We start from the raw sequence: 16,075 nt of genomic DNA on the forward strand, positions 1-16,075 counted from the left end.
GGACCACCTGATTATTTGTTGACTTGGGGAGGTGGCTCCACCCAGCAACCGTCAAAACCGCGTCTAGACTACACCGTAGTCTACATCACCCTCAATTTCATCCCCCACACAATCTCCCATTCCCAAGCCTGCAACCTTGCAATTGTTCCTTCTGAGACAGCGCCCATTGCTCCCGAGACCATCAAGCTTATCTGTTCCGCCTGGTGACAACCTCCAGCACCGCCATCATCAATCATGGCTAGACGTCGATCTGCCCGCCTGGCCAGTGCTACAAGGGTAAGTAAACAAACACTACTTCTCCGCAACAAGTCTCGCCACCGCTCACACCAGCCACGCGCGTTGCAGGCCGAACCCATCGCACCGCCTTCCGCACCCCTCGAATCAGTCGTCGAACGCGAGGAGAGTCCTGTCGACGAGCCCACCCAGAGTCTCAACGCCATCATGTCCTCCCCGGCCATCAACCCCCGAACTCCTTCCACGAAGTCCCTCATGAAGCCGCCAATGTCCGAGATGCACCCCAGCAAAGTTCACCCCACCATGGCAGCACCGTCATCTGCCCTACGGCTGGGCTTCACTGACATCAAGCCCAAAGCCTCCAATAAGATTGGTGTTGGCGCTCTGCAGTCCACGCCCTCCAAGACTAACGCCCCCTCCTCGCCATTCACTTTGCAACACGCCATCCCGAGCGCAACTGACGCCGCTCTTGGCCCAGAGGCCAAGCGTATGATGAACGACATCCGCGAAGAGGCCGCGAAGATCAAGGCCGAGCTCGCAGCTAAGCGTGAGCAGGAACGCGTGGAGGAAGAACAGGTCAACGCGCGCAAGATCGCCCGGCCCAAGGGCAAGGCTGGCCGCTACTCTGCCGTCCATATGGCTGACTTCAAGAAGATGGATTCTATCGAGAACCATCCCTCTGCTTTTCGAGCCAGCAAATCCACCCCTGGCGCAGCACCCAAGAAGGGCATTAAGCGCTCCCAGTCGAAAGCAAACATCGACGATAGCGAAACCCCAGGTGTCAACACTCCCGCCAAGCTCCCGACATCCAAGTCGTCCAAGAAGGTTCACACACCTACTTGTGATCCAGAATCTCCAGCAAAGCGTACCAAGCAGGGTGCTCACGATGATGCCTCTACGAACCGGCCGATCTCGTGGGATAACAGCAACATCCCTCGTCCAAGGACTCCTGGCAAAGGCCCTCGTGGCATTTTGCTTTCCAAGTCTGCTGTCGCGAACATCATGTCGCCCACCCAAGCATCCCTTGCACGGGCAGCTTCGATTAAGACTCCAACAACATCTCGGTCGTTGCTCAGGTCCCCGTCAAAGATTACTTTGACAGGTTTAAAGAAGTCTGCAACCGTCGGAGATTTGGGCTCGACGAGTGAGGCAAAGGAGGAAGCACCAGCCAAGCTGCGAAGCCCGAGTCGATTTGATAAGGTCAAATCCATGTTTGCCAAGCACAAGAGCATTGGCTCCGCACGCGGACCTGGTATTCCCAAGCCTACTGCGGGAATGTCCAAGACACCCGCTCCTGTGCGCGCCCAAACTGAACTCCCTCCCGCTCCTCAGACTACTCCGGGCAAGAACAGCTTCAGGTCTGGTCACTTCACCCCTGCACCCAAGCATGCTGCTTTGGCGCAGAACTCTCCGTCTCCTGTCAAGTCGGGTATTCCTCGCTCGAAGACGGCCAACAATCTGGTCAACTACCCGTCTCTCGATTCTGTGATGAGCAACGCCACGGCTGACCATGTTTCGTACCCCGATCTGTCGGGCTTCCGACCACTGCCCGAGCCCCCGACCGAGACCAAGTCCATCTCCTCGATGGACGATGAAATGTCCGAGGATTCAGATCGAGCTCCACCGTCGGTTCCCGGCACCTTCACCTTCCGCAGTGACCACACTATCCGATTTGGCAGTTCCTCCCCTAAGGGTTTCGGTGCCAACTCCGGACAATCCAGTGTGCGCCAGGTCCGTCCTTCTATCATGCCAGCCATACCCGGTGCATTTCCATCCACCGACGTGCCCATCACGGCTGCCCCGAAGGGCAAGGAGAATATGCCGCCCTACCACCACCAGAGTCCCTTCGACGTCAAGGCTTTCCCACACGGCGTGGGTGCTAGGAAACGCCTCCGTGTCGAGGACGATGAGGAGGAGGCGGACAGGGAGGCTGCTGAACGCGCGGCGAAGAAGATGAAGGCTGCTCGTGTTCCAGAGGGCGAGGCTCTTGTCGCACCCAGACTTGCGTCGGCGCAGAAGCCACGTGTCAGAAGCCCAAGCAAGAATCTGATGAAGACGCCTGCTAGGTCTACAATCAAGCCGAGAGCCCCAGCCACTACACCCGGTGGTCGCAAGGTCGCTGGAATCAGCATGAGCCGGCTCGCCTACCTAGCGACTCCAAAGCAGCGCAAGTAAGGCAGGGAACAGGCAGAGATATTATGGATGAAACATATCACGGACGCTACAGCAGCTGATGGCTACGGCTGCCGCTTCTGGTCCCGGACGAACGTAACCGTGGCTCAATGCTTATCGTACTTCGCATTGTACATTTCTGCATTCAAGGTATGCATACGAGCGCCGCCTGCATTTGCGCAAGACTGGATTTTCGTCTTCTGGACATAAGGCACCAAGATACACATTGTTCATGAGTGGGGGAATGATGAGAGCCCAAAGTATCTAAGCTGATGGATAGTCTTGGCTGAGACCCGCAGACAAGAACCCTGAACGGTTTCACCATTTGCTATGGTTGAGTCTTTCTGCCTGCTCAAAGCCGCGGGTCTTTGTGTTACGCGATGCGGCTGGTAGCTTCAGCTATGGATGTTGCTTAGGGCACCTTGTACACTACAGTCATCGTCTGTCTTACGGAGTGCTTTACGACGGAGTTTCGAGTTGATTAGGAAAAGGGGTTGTCATAAGGAGCATACTGAGGACTTGCGGCGTTATACTTGTTTTGGTCTTCTTTTTTCAAAGGAGATGTAGCAATATGGACAGGCAGGACCAGATTGCATGAATGCATAGATGAGATTCTACATAAGAGGGCTGTTGTCAGATTTGTGACTGAATGCGTCAAATTGACCTAATCGTTGTCCAGGACGGTGTTCAACCTTCACATATCCTACTTCGAAAGCAGTCGACGTTTCTAAGTGCCTACAGGTTCGATACCTAGATATTGACCTCACTCTGGCCTCCTTAGAAATCGGTCCGCCGTCGCTACCTTTTCTGTGTACTAATTGCCATATGTCGGAAGGAGCCCCTCATAATCTACTTTGGCACTTTTCCCAACGTCTCTAATGAGTGTCACCCATGCTGCTCCCTGGGTCCCTAAGCAACGCAGCAAGATTCGCGCTCCAACATCATACATCAATCAGTTCAAATTCTCTCAGTCGCTGATAAATCTAAGTTCATTCGTTTAATATCCACGAAAAGTCTCCTACATCCGACCCTCTATCCTGAATATGTCTGACCTGCCATCACACACTGACCATTTTGGTCGGGATGGACACCTTAATCAGCCCGCGGTAGTCAATACTCACAACCGCGCCGTCTCTTACCCATCTCGACGTGTCTCCTCCCCGGGTAGGCCGGAGACATTCATTTGCACGTTCTGCTGGCGCCCTCAGCGGTCTAGTTCCACCGAATCTCAGAGCAAACCAAAAGTGGTCGGAACCCACGCCCGTCTGGCCTGCGAGCCGTGCTACAATGCTCTACTGGACCTCGCGGTCTGCTAGGTGTGCGGCGAGGTTGTATTCCGTGGAGATGAGTGCGTGAGCCTTGGGTGGTGCTTTTGGCATCGGAGCTGCTATGGCTGCTTACTCTGCGGGGACAGGAGGGTTGTCGAGGGCCCGCGTGTGGGAGACCTTTTTGAAGATGTAGAATTTACTGAGCCGGGCCTATCAAGTGGCATGGACAGGAGCAAGGGGAGAGAGATTGATGACATACCGCTTTGCGGGCAATGTGTGCAAGAGGTCTCTCGGGAGAAAACGGACGATGATCATCTGATTCCGATGGCTCTTCGCAGGATCGATCGATTTGATGGAGGCCTATCGAGGAGACGGTGGGAGGAAGGCATGGGCCGAACAACTCGTGACGAGCGATACGACACACGAAGCTCCCCAAATCAACTATCAGAGCATAATAATCCGGTCGGCACCTTTCAGTCTCCAGTTGATTCGAACCGCCAGGATGGGTTCCGAACTCCCTCGCCGATATATGTCTCCATGCATGACCCTCTCGGGGAGCCAGCCTTTCGTCGGAGCGAGACAAAGCCCATCCCTAGATGGATGCAATATCTACCCAGTCAGAGGCCAGATGAAATGGACTGTACGGAGCGTCCAAGCTCGGTTCTCGACGACTATTTCTCACCTCCTGACTCCAGCGTCGCAGACTCTGATATAGAGTCCGGCACCAAAATGTCCACTTCACCTCCTCCAGTTCCGGCTCACACGATTCCTGTAAGATCAGCAGTACCATTAGCACCGGAGGAACGGTCCACACAACCTGAAGACTTCGCGTTTCCGAAGCGGAATGTTAGCCCTTCGAGGTCGAGCACCATTCTCAACTCTACGAATTTCCCTTCTACACCTGCGTTCAAAGCCGTCCAGATGTCACGCCCATTCACCTTCATCGACGAGAAACCAGGCCAGCGCCCGTCCTCGAGATTGCAAACAGATCGCCTCTCACCTGGCAGGCACGTTCGCTTCATTAGCCCCCCTAAAACCACTTCTCCACCCACAGTCACATCAGCTTCCGTTGAGCACGCCAAGTCTCCGTCAGAGTCTTCAGAATATCTGGATCGCCACGTTTCCCAGTCCAGTCAAGACAGGTCGTCGACGTTACTTCCCTCGAGCCTCCAAGATAGACACATGTCCGTGACCACCCCATTCGTAAAACGCTATGCTGGTGGCGCTGCGAGATCACCAGCCAAAACCGCGTTGAGATCTCTTGGAGGCCAGTCTTCTATTGATCTCGTCCATGGATCTAAGTCTGCTGATGGACTGCGCAGCGGAAAGACCCATACAAAACATTATGAACATGCGTCACAGGGCAATCCCCATGGTGGAGGAGACGGTGCGGTCGAGTTTGCAGGAGATAGGCGTCCTGGCCGTGTGATGACCTTCCAAGACCAACTGAAGAGGGTGTTTGGTTTCTCGTGATGGCTTTTGGTCACCTTGAAGTAATCAGTAATTAGTATCTTTGAACGTTAATTAATGCTATAAAATTATCCACAATGCTAGTGAACAGGACTTGGTTCTCAACCGTCACGCTCTACCATACAGGAGTAAGCTTGCTCTTCAGAAGTAGGTAACCACCCGGAATTTGCTGACTTGCAACATCTGCAATGAATCAATGCTTCATCTCGATATATAAGTAACAGAATTCTGCTTGCTGCGAGTGATGGTAACGAGAACGCTTGGATATATTCTACATTTCTAGATGACAGAGATTGGAGAGATAGGCATAGATAGCATTATGGCCAGACTCAGACTTCCTGGATGAGCCTCTGGGCAGACTGTACAGCGGTAATATTTGCCATCTGAGTGCAGTCACGGGACGTCTGTTTGTTATTAAGATATACTGCTTTCACATCATCCACGGCCTAGACCTAGGAGGAGGCAACAATTCATCTTCGGCCTCCCGCTTCACCCCACCAGTGCTCTGAGCGGGATTGCCAGAAATACTCGAGCCCGGAGGGCCCTCGAGTAAGACCAACTCCCTGTAAAGATCATCGCCCAGGATCTTCCGGAAATGCTCCTTTCGCAGGTCTTTTGTCGAGTTCTGCAGGAAACCGGCGCTCCTCTCCCACGCGACCACAGCCTCGCGGAACTCGCCGTCTTGTGAGATCTTATAGACGAGGAGGGCGTGCGGCTTGCTTCCGGGATCCACCGTAAGCCTGAAGAAGCCCCGTGGCAAGCGCATTTCCACGTGATCCCGGGCCTTCTTGAGGAGCCAGAACCGGCCTACCTGCTGCTGCGGGTCAGTGAGGAACAGGTCCAGGTCCCTGCAAGCTCCGCAGGCTGCGTTGCAACCCCTCGGCCGGTGTGCCCAGCCAACCGAGCGAGTCGGGTAGACTGGAAACGGAGATAGCGCGTAGTTGCGGAGCAGGTCCTCAAAGACGTTCCGCAGGGACTCCATGAACGGCGCCTTGTGCAGTTCCAGCAGGTCGCCCAGTCTGCGCACGAGCTTGAGGGCGAGATTTGGCTGGTTCATAAAGTGAACCGGCCCATGGTGGCGCTCAAGTTGCTGCTGACGCGGGTTCGGCTTTATGTTTTGCGTTAAGTTGAGGGCCTCGTCTGTGAAGCCAGATGCGAGGCAAACGCCGACAAGTTCGATGAACCTGTCTACTTCGTTGGCGGCTTGTTGGTCTTGAAGCGACATCAAGTTGATAGGACCGAGACACAGCCGCTGTAGCTGCGTGTTCAAAACCCTCCTTGCCGCTTCTTCAGAGCCAGGCAGCGTGCCACGCTTGTCCTTGTCGGCTAGAGTCTTGATGATTTTGCTCACAAGCGCTCTATCTTCACAGATTTCTAACTTAGGTATGAGCCTGCAGGAAGAGTCAGCGTCAAGTTGCAAGTCATTCTTTCGCATATACTCACTTTTGCTCAACCCAGACGTGGTCATGCCACAGAGAGTGTGCTAGCTCTTCGATGAAATCATGGTCATGCACGTTTAAATGCACCTGTGACTCGAACTTGGTGCGCTTCACTGGCGCTACCCAGATACGAAAGCAGATTTGAAAATCCTCCTTCTCAAGGGCTTTCTCAAAGTCGTTGAGAGCGGCGAAGATGCGGGTCAAATCGAAGGGAAGATCTAGGAGGCCACCGAGACTAGGAGTTGTTTCGATGTCAGAAAGCAGTCAACGATCAAAGCGAGCTGATTCCATAACAATGTGAATGGGGTATCTCAGACCATGTGTTCCAATCCACTTCTTGTGGCGTTGATGATTGGTTTATAAGTGTGGCAATCCGCTTTGGTAGCTCTGGTGGAATGCTGCCGCCTACAGTACAATACCGGATAGCTTTGCGGTATAGTGGGATGTCCTTGAGATTCCACGCATTCCTCATGACAGCAAGGCCCGTGAGTATCTGTGCAGGAACTCCGGGTGTCTTGGGGCGCATCGTTCCCGCAGGCGGAAGGCCGAAGTCGAGAATCTTATCCATGAGCTTCAGCATATCAACTGGAATACTTGCATCTCTGGGGTTCCTCTTCTGATCATTGGCGAAAAGTGCCAACGTGGCCCATATATCGACACCAAAGCCCAATAGCTCGTGTATCCTGTTCCTTGGGATGAGAACAACAGCCTATGGAGAAATTTCTTAGCAACTGCCCGATAAATAAGTGACATAACAAAGTAACCGAAACATGGCCACTGAAACTTACGGAATTGTGGTATTTCAGTGTGCCTGGAGTGCCATCCTCTTCGGTCTGATCCTCGCCCTCACTTTCGCTGTCAGCTGAGCGGTTGGTGTAAGGATCGGCTACCAGGATGTGTTGCTCAGACATCTTGACGCCCGAGGCAATTTTCTTTCCCTCGGCAGTGCACAAATAGTCCAGATAGATGCCCATTCCCTCGCCATCATCGCGATAATACTCTGAGTCAGAATCTTGATCACACTCTTTCTTCGTGATGTTGCCAAAGAGGACGTAAATACCAGCCGCGGAGCACACAGTTGACAACACCTCATAGACCGCCCAATCGCGTCCTTTCAAATTGCGTGAAGACAAACTCCTTTGCGAATACCTGTGTTCCAGGAAATGCACAAGCTTGTTCAAGTCTCCAGGCCACCTGGCAATCTTCTCCTTGAGCTGCGCCTGCTGCTTGATAAAGAATTCGGCTGACTTCTCGAAGCCTGACATTTGAATTATCTTGTAGGTGAGTTCCAGGCGGTGCCCTGCAGTAATCTCCTTGACCTCATGTGTGGCATCAGAATACCAAGCAAGGGACGAGAGATCGAACTCTGAAAAGAGGGCGGTGGCAAACACATGCTCCTTTCCGGCGTAGGTGAGGTGAACCTGCCCTCCTGCGTGCTCGGAGGGTAGGCATAGGATGAGACGTCCAACAACCCCTGGCGTCCTGTCTGAGTCCTCATGGCGCCTGCAAGAATAGCCTTTCTCGTACAGGAGAAGTTTGTCTAGCTCAACGTTTATATCGGACGCGTCCAAACCAAGACTTTGAGATGCACCCTGCTTAATTGTTTCCAAGAATGCCGGCCACGCAGGGTTGGCCGCGCGAAATTGGTCATGATTGAGCTCCCAAGTGAGTCGGCTGAAGTTGTCCACCACCGTATCGTCACCGCTTCTGCAGGAAGCTAAGCTCGCGACAGCTTTGATCTGGTCGGCAAGCAACGGGATCAGAGGCAGCGGAATGGGGCAACCAGCAACTTCAAGCCCGGGGTTGACGAATTGCTGATGAATATTGTGGACGGCGAAGTCTCCAACAGCGTGGATAGACTCGAGGTCTTGATGGAGCTCTTTCTTCCAGGCAAGACAGGCGGGGCTCAGTCCCTCCCCAATATTAGAGCTCGAAAAGCGTCCGTAGACGCTCATGCCGTATGACATTCTGGACAGGTATGGACCATGCTGAAGCTCCGCTGAGTCAGGGACAGAGGCGAGAAAGAGTTAAAGACGCGTCAAAAGCACAGATCGACGCGTCAATTCAAACGTACTGCAAATGTGACCCTGAGCATTGCCAGACAAGTACACTCAAACCCTTGAAAGTTACTTATTAAGTGACTCCCAGGGGAGTGGCCCTGTTGAATCAAAACAGTTTCTTCCAGAAGTCCTTTGCAGAAAAAAAGGCGAAAGCAATACTTGGAAAGAAACAGGCCCACTTTGAAGGCAACATTACAGAGACGTCGTATCTACTCCATTTCTAGTAATCACGAGCAGAGAAAAGACAAAGGCCTCTTGGATTTACATGAATTGTATCTTCGTATGATTATCCGATAGTTCGCAGGAGTTGCAATGTGGTGTCTGCCGTTACAAAATTGAGCAGTCAGCAAGCAGTGACAACGGCCGCCCATTTTCACGGCACGGGCCCAAGCTCCCTGCATGACCCACCCCTGCCAAGCAACCCCGGATTCTGGCTTTCAGCCTCCTCTGACTTCAACGTCAACTTCAACGTCGACTTTAACCTAAACTGGCTCTGACGTCGCGGTCGCATCGTTTCCTGTAGCTCTCGTGGCCTTCTGACCGCTTAAAATCATCTGTCAATCCATTTCCAAGCTCCCTCTACCCGCGGACGCTTCACACAAAGTCCCTATTCTCAAGACTCCCAAGAATACAGCAGTCCGTCGCAACACAAAGTCGAAACCATGGCGCCACTGGAATACCCAGACCACAATACTGTCGAGCGTGAGTGACCTTTCAATACTGCACCGCAAACTCCAGACACCCAGCTAACCTTTACCCCAGGCCAGCTCAAGGACGTGATCCAGATCCTGTACGAGATCATGATCCAAGTCCCCAACTACGACTCGCACACCGCCCCGGCCGCCAGCTCCAACGGCAACGGCACGCCCCTGCGCGCCGCCAGCAACGCGCCGCCCACGCGCGACGTGCTCGCCAGCCAGCTGACGCAGCTGTCGTCGGCCCTGCAGGCCATCCACCGGGTGGCCACGCACCCGGCGGCCCCCGAGAACCTGCCCTCGCTGCCCTACGAGCTGATCCAGTACGTCGAGGGCGGCCGCAACCCGGACATCTACACGCGCGAGTTCGTCGAGCTCGTGCGCCGCCAGAACCAGCTCATGCGCGGCAAGATGCACGCCTTCGCCTCCTTCCGCGACGTCCTGGCCCGCGAGATGGGCGAGGCCCTGCCCGAGCTGCGGGACGACGTCGCGCAGGTCGTCAAGGGGACGGGCGGTGAGTGGCCGCTCAAGGAGGAAGCCGGGCAGTGAGGGGTTTTCTGATTCGGGATGGCTTGAAGATGTGAGCCGTTGGTGCACGAGGTTGTCCAATCAGGTCCGGAACCGGAACTTGCTGGGGACTATGATGGCGTAGGAAACCTCGACTTGGACGAGAATCAGAACAGGACGGACTAATGGCATTTACGGAGTTTTATAGTGGCTTCGGTCAATTGACCGAAAAATGATACCCAGATTTCTTTCCGCATAGAGTTGATGTGGTACCCAAGTCTGTACGGTAGCGCCTCGACACTCCGCAAGTGGCATCTACAAGGAGACACTGAACGAGGGGCCTGATGGGCTGTACTGTATGGTGGACGATGGTACCAACGCCGCACGTTATGGTGAACAAACACAATTTCTGCAAGCACAGTAATTTGCTCCTTCATTTACTTTCCCTGCTTGTACATCATACGCAGCCCGAAATACAAATAGGTATATAAGCAGCACTCTCAAAATCCACAATGAACACGCTGCCTCCACCCAGGGGCACGGAGGCCCGACGGCGATGAGTCCGAGCGGCCGTCTATGAGAACTCTGGCCTGACCACAATGTGTACAGAAATCTACAGGGCGAGCTGATCGCAGACTCGCCATAATAATAGTACCGACTCTCGCCTGCGTGTGCTCTCTGCCATCCACACTACTACTCTCAGACTCCTACTCCGAGTTGCCCAACACCTGCAACGCTTGCGTCAGCGGCAGGATCCTCAGACTTCTGGCCCTCTTCAGAGGCGATCGATGTCCGCCTGCACTTCCACCGCCAGACGACGGCGGCAGCATCTTCGTTGGACTCAAGTCATCCCTCCACTTGCGGAAGACGCTCCTCAGGTCCCGTGGTATTCCCTCCATGACGATTGTTGAGACGGGTACGAATGGCCGATCTTCCATACCAGCGGCGAGGATGGCATATTCTTGAGCAAAGTCGAGGGCATTGCGGAAGGAGCCATATTGAGCTTGTGACTCGCGTCCGACTATAACATACATCTCGAAGAACGCGTCGAGGACGTAAATTCGGTCCGAGGAAAGGTCAAGTTGGCTGAAAGGATTGATCTCGGTGATCTGGGGCTTGTCAGCACAAAGTATTCATAAAGCAACGGCGAGATCGCGGTAACGTACCTGCTTTTGAGCGGCTGAATCCGAGCAGAATAGCCTTCCGCAGTATTTCTCATAACTCGGCTTCAGCCTCCAGTGATCCGCAGAGTTCAATCCCGTCTTCCGGTCGCCACCGAAAAAATCCCAAAATGTGTCCGGCTCCTGACCTTCATCCATCTCAATTAACTCGCCCATCAGCGCGAGGTCCATGCCTATCAGCCTTGCGCAGCTCAGCTCGTCGACTCCAGCGCCCTTGCCTTTCCACAAGTAGCATTTTCCTTGCTGAGTGATCAGATAGGGGAAACCGGAGCAGAGAATGGACGAATTGAAGTCCACCTCGTCAAAGACAATCTGGCCCATGTACTGCCGACCACAAAGTATGTTCGACGCAAGCGAATCGTACTTGTTGCTTGAGCCGCGCCGTGTGATGACAATGCCGCCGAGGGCTTGGATAAATTCGGCCGTCTCCTTGCCCTGACGCATCTTGATCAAGGTACCACCCATTGACTTTGCTTCCCTGTTTACAAAAATCTGAGCATCCTCGACCGCAGATGGCGCAACCTCGTCACCAACCCAGAAATACACTTCGGATATCCTCTTTCGTGACTCATCAGTGAAGGTGTGAGAGCAGATGTACATCTCGCGCTCGAACAATATGCGCTCATAATGACTTGGAACAGGGATTTTCTTGCCCTGTTCCGTGACTTGAAAGAGTTGTGCTTTGTGTGTTTGTACTCTAGAACCGCCTTTGGGCCGATTCATGAGGATCTCAGCTGCATCGACCTGGTAGTTCCGTTTCGGCCGTTCATTGCCAAAGAAACCATGGATCATAGAAGACACATCACCCGCACTCTTCGATGGGGACCTTGTGGGTGTCGCCAAGGGAGAGGCATGAGCGGGTGTGCTTGAACGCGAAGGCAGATCTCGCGTTGCGTGGGTCTTGGTGGGCGATCTCGGACGCAGAGTTAAAGGCTCTGGCACGGGCTTGTCGACTTGGGGCTGAGTCTTTTTGGGCGAAGCGGATCCATTAAACAAAGGTGCTCCATTGCTCACGGGAAAAGCTGATTGCGAGTCGCCTTTCTCAGGTTCAAAAGGCAATTTTCGTGGGGATGCTGGGCTTCCAAAGGTCTTCTTCGGCGAGGAGGGCGAACGGATTGGCTCCGGCTCATTTTTGGGCGACTGCGGCCCAGCCTCATCCAAGAACCTGGACATTCTCTTCACGTCAAGCTTCCGTGGAGATGGCGGTGGGGCATCTTCCTTCTTCTCCTCAATCACCTGGGATTTTGATGAAAGAGCAGAAACCTGCTCCTGGATTTTCCTGGGAGAAGGAGGGCTGGTGACTCGTGGCTGCGATGAGTCCACCAATGCAATTCTCGTGCCTGCAGACACAGGTCTCTGCTCCGCAAGTTTCCTCTTCGATGAGTCCACCAACGATATCACGCCGCTATCCCGTGTGCTGGTCGGCGAAACAACAGGGGATTTGATGGACGACTTTTGCGATGCGGTTGCCTCTGGCTCTGGCTCCTGCACCAGCGTTGGTGGAGACGGGGTCGCAGGTGTGACTGCTCTCTCCAGAGGCACTGTCCTCTGGGGAGCAGCGTCCGGAATGGTCGTCGCCTCCGGGGTCTTTGTTGTCTCTGGGGTGGGTGCTACGTTTGGAGTGATTACTGTCTCTGGTGTGGCTGCTGTTTCCGGGTCATCAGCTCCCACCGGCTTGCTTGCCGACGTCGGGGCTTTTCTGCGTGGGCCGCGGGCGCGTCCCTTGGTCATGTGTTCCAGCTTAGGTCCTGGTCCCGGCTCGCTCCCAGAGGAGGCACTCGGTCCTGAGGAAGCGCCGGGGACATTTGGTCCTGCGCCGCCCATCCCGGGAGGTCCACGAGCTAGCAGTCCGGCTAAGGCTGGGTTGAATCGATTCGCTAAGGTTTTGCCACTGTCACCGAATTTGTTCTGGAGTCGACCAGGTGTGCTTACCTCCGGCCTGCTTGGTGACGGCATTGCTTCCTTGTTTTCGGCCTTGACTGGAGCTGTGTCTACGTTGGTTTCCCGAGGCGAGGTCACCGAGATCACACTTGATCTTGACGACTCGAAAGGTCTCGCGGACGACTCCGACGGGGATTTTGCAGTCGAAGGATCCCGTGAGTGAAATCCATGTGGAGAAGAGCCGGAACGGGTGATCGTAGCTCGTCTCGCCAGCCCCTCGGGAATCGCCTTTTCCTCTGGTGACTTTTGGTTGGTTGCAATACCACGGCCTTCCTCTTTGGCTTGTTTGAAGTCTGCCTTTTTCTTCAAGATTGCATCCTTGAACTCATCTTTCTTTTCGTAGGGTCTTGGTCCACCAGTCACGTTCAAAGCGCTTTTGCCTTTCGTGATGTTGTCCTTCAACACATCTGGAGCAACGTAATTCTGCGTCTTCGTCTTCCGCAGCTGACCGAACACATTCGCTAGCTCATTCACTGGTTCCCTATCGCCACTGTCTTTGCCGATTGTGGTACCCCTAGGTCGTAAACCAGCTCGGAAGTTACTCTGAGGGGGCGTCTCTGGTTTGTCCTTGGCAATAGGGCTGATGGCGGAGTTCCGCCGGCCTAGCTCTTCAGTGCCGATACCAGGCTTTTCGCTGGCGGGACTAATCCTTGTGATACTATCACTCCTCGTCACACCGCTGCGAAGACCCGGTGTCAACGGTTTGTCACCTCCTAGGCTTGGCGACATAGGACCTGTTAGACTGGGGGGCTTCACAGCCGTGCCCATCGGTGCTGGCCGTACTAGGCCACCAGTCTTGACCTCGTGCTTCTTAACGGTAGAGCCAGCTCGGCCGAGATCAACACTAGAATTCTTGGCTCTCTCGGCCTTCGCCCTGTTCAATTCCACCATCCATGCGGGCTGGTTGCTTGGGGGCGCTGCAGGCTTCGGCTTTGGTGACTCGGGCTTATTCAAAGCTGCGTCGAGCCAGGAACCTTTTGTTGGACTCCACCTTCTTGGGTCCATAGTCTTTGAGGGACTTGTTGGCGGTGTATCGTCAACTGGAGGCTCAAGCTTGGAAGGCTCGGATGGATTGTCCTCAGGGGAAATGGCATCAGCAGCTGCAGCGGCCAAATCCTTGGCATGACTAGAGGTCGGCCTTGAAGTGCTGTCCCTGGATCTGCTCACAGGCCGCGAGGTAGGCTCTGGCCCTGGGCTAGTGGCACCATTCTTACCGTCCATACTATTTCGGTTCGCAGAGGTGTTGCCACGCTGCAGACCCGGAGTTGTGACGCTCCATCTCTTGACACTGTCCGTTCGCTTCATCATGGCACTCTGGACGAAGCCACCCATGCCCTTTGTTGGAGACGCTGGTCGCGTTGGCGAGGTCTGGCCTGACGAGCTTCCATCCCTGGCTGTCTGGATATCCGCAGGCGGGCCCAGCTTCAGCGCATCTGTTGTGAGCAATGGAGAGCCAAGCCGGCCCAAGCTAGCCTGTGAAAGTGGGCGCTCTCGGACTGGGTCCTTCTCGGTCTCGGTAGAAGTTGTTTGCGACATGCCAGGCAGTTGGGAGCGAGAAGAGGCTACATCGACGGTGTCGTCGTCCTCGACCTGATTTCTGCGGTATGCAGCAGAAGTCGCACCGCGGTCAGCGGTCTGACGGAACCAGGCAGGGTCTTTGGAAGCCAAGGCTTGTGAGATCTGGTCGCGAGAAGGGGTCTGGCTGGGAGAAACGGCCTCCGCAGGAGGTGTGTTTGATCGGGCAGCGGCATTCTCAGCCGCGACCATAGACAGTGGACGAGACCTAGGGCGATCTGGTCCTTGCGACTGCGGTCGTCGCTGCCACGATAAAGTAGGTGTTCTCGCCGGCACGCCACTAGATGGCGGTGAGTTGTATGCGGCACTAGATCGGTTGGGTTCGAGGTCGAGAACAGTCTCCTTCGTGGGAGAGACAGAGCGCGGTGAGGGCAGATCCATCGCGTCGGCAGACAACGGCGGAGCAGCACCAATTTGATTCTGTAGTTTCGCAGAGAGATCTGGGATGGGAGATGATACCTCTACCGGCTGAGGTGTCGAGTCCCTGTGTCGCGCAGATGGCGGTGGGGTGTTGGCCGGTGATGACTTTTGCGGGGAGATGGACCGAGCACGCTCTAGACATCCGAGAACAAACGTCAACAATGGTCCAGCAGCGGCTCAGCTCAGCTCAGCTCGAGGCAAGTCAACGCTCAAGTCATGTCAGCTCGACGTGGCTTACCTTCACGGCGGGCCTGGCGCTCCTTTCTCTGCTGCAGCAGCTTCTCTTCAAGCTCCCTAGAGCGCGCCTCTTCTTCCTCGTGTCGTCCGTGGTTCAATTCCTCTACTGATCGCAAAAAGTTGGAAACCTCGTCTGACATTGTTGGGAAGGGATCGTGGGGTTCGTTGGAGGGCTAATGCTCGATTGGCTGCCGGCGACATTGGCACGACACGGACAGACACGAAAACGCGAGCTGGACTTTGCCGTTGGCTGCGCTCAGACGAACTGTAAACAAGGGAGTTGACCGTTGTGTATCCTTGACGACTAGCACATGTACATGGCAGTGGGCTTGTGTAGGGAAGGCTTCAAGGTTTATTCCAAGTCATAAATGTCTTATGTGCAAGAAGAGAATGGTCCGGGACCTACATTAGCGTGCCAGAGCGAGGCCGAGGTGGCGTGCTGTTCCTCTTGCAGGCTGCCCAACCAGGCCAACCAGGAACCCAACAGGCGTCGACTGGGCGCAGTTTCCAGGATGTTGGAGGTGACGGATTGCGGCACTGCAGCGCACACTTACAGCAGTCTGCGCAAAGCCTCTGCGACTACAGGGTTCAACAACAACAACAACAATACCACCAAAAAAGCACAGTCAATCGCTGGGCAGGCCGACAGGTCGGGCAGCATGCAAGTGGGCTTATTCCCACTATTTCCCAGAGCAACCCCCCACCAGCCAGCAGCCCAGGGCCCGCCCAATGACGCGCTAAGACGGCCTGCAACCGGTTCCAAACAAATTGGGACGGTTGTTTCGTCCGTCCATCCAGCGAGTCCTGTCGGAAGGTTTCGATCTACCCAGGTATCTGCATGGTAGATACCTGCAGAGTCAGCTGCACAAAATACTG

At 54.6% G+C, this 16,075-nt stretch overlaps 5 protein-coding genes across 5 annotated transcripts; 3 read left to right on the forward strand and 2 right to left on the reverse strand.

Annotated features, from left to right (window-relative positions):
* Positions 1-234: 234 nt before the first annotated feature.
* On the forward strand, positions 235-2,409 carry J7T55_009538 (uncharacterized protein; the record flags this gene model as incomplete). The annotated part of the gene is made up of 2 exons (XM_053132607.1): positions 235-276; positions 331-2,409. The coding sequence occupies 2 exons, from the start codon at positions 235-237 to the stop codon at positions 2,407-2,409; spliced, it is 2,121 nt and encodes a 706-aa protein (XP_052989370.1).
* Positions 2,410-3,693: 1,284 nt separating this feature from the next.
* Positions 3,694-5,147, forward strand: J7T55_009539 (uncharacterized protein; the record flags this gene model as incomplete). Its single annotated transcript, XM_053132608.1, has 2 exons — positions 3,694-3,758; positions 3,821-5,147. The coding sequence occupies 2 exons, from the start codon at positions 3,694-3,696 to the stop codon at positions 5,145-5,147; spliced, it is 1,392 nt and encodes a 463-aa protein (XP_052989371.1).
* Positions 5,148-5,574: 427 nt separating this feature from the next.
* Positions 5,575-8,550, reverse strand: J7T55_009540 (uncharacterized protein; the record flags this gene model as incomplete). Its single annotated transcript, XM_053132609.1, has 4 exons — positions 5,575-6,535; positions 6,588-6,818; positions 7,003-7,292; positions 7,372-8,550. 4 exons carry the CDS (start codon positions 8,548-8,550, stop codon positions 5,575-5,577), a joined length of 2,661 nt encoding a protein of 886 aa, XP_052989372.1.
* Positions 8,551-9,305: 755 nt separating this feature from the next.
* Positions 9,306-9,887, forward strand: J7T55_009541 (mediator of rna polymerase ii transcription subunit 10; the record flags this gene model as incomplete). Its single annotated transcript, XM_053132610.1, has 2 exons — positions 9,306-9,345; positions 9,406-9,887. The coding sequence occupies 2 exons, from the start codon at positions 9,306-9,308 to the stop codon at positions 9,885-9,887; spliced, it is 522 nt and encodes a 173-aa protein (XP_052989373.1).
* A 665-nt stretch (positions 9,888-10,552) lies between these two features.
* On the reverse strand, positions 10,553-15,339 carry J7T55_009542 (uncharacterized protein; the record flags this gene model as incomplete). The annotated part of the gene is made up of 3 exons (XM_053132611.1): positions 10,553-10,954; positions 11,012-15,096; positions 15,201-15,339. The coding sequence occupies 3 exons, from the start codon at positions 15,337-15,339 to the stop codon at positions 10,553-10,555; spliced, it is 4,626 nt and encodes a 1,541-aa protein (XP_052989374.1).
* Between the last annotated feature and the right edge of the window lie 736 nt (positions 15,340-16,075).

The sequence above is a fragment of the Diaporthe amygdali genome, assembly GCF_026229845.1.
Source record: "Diaporthe amygdali strain CAA958 chromosome Unknown NODE_32_length_550834_cov_65_698784, whole genome shotgun sequence".
NCBI lineage: Eukaryota > Fungi > Ascomycota > Sordariomycetes > Diaporthales > Diaporthaceae > Diaporthe > Diaporthe amygdali.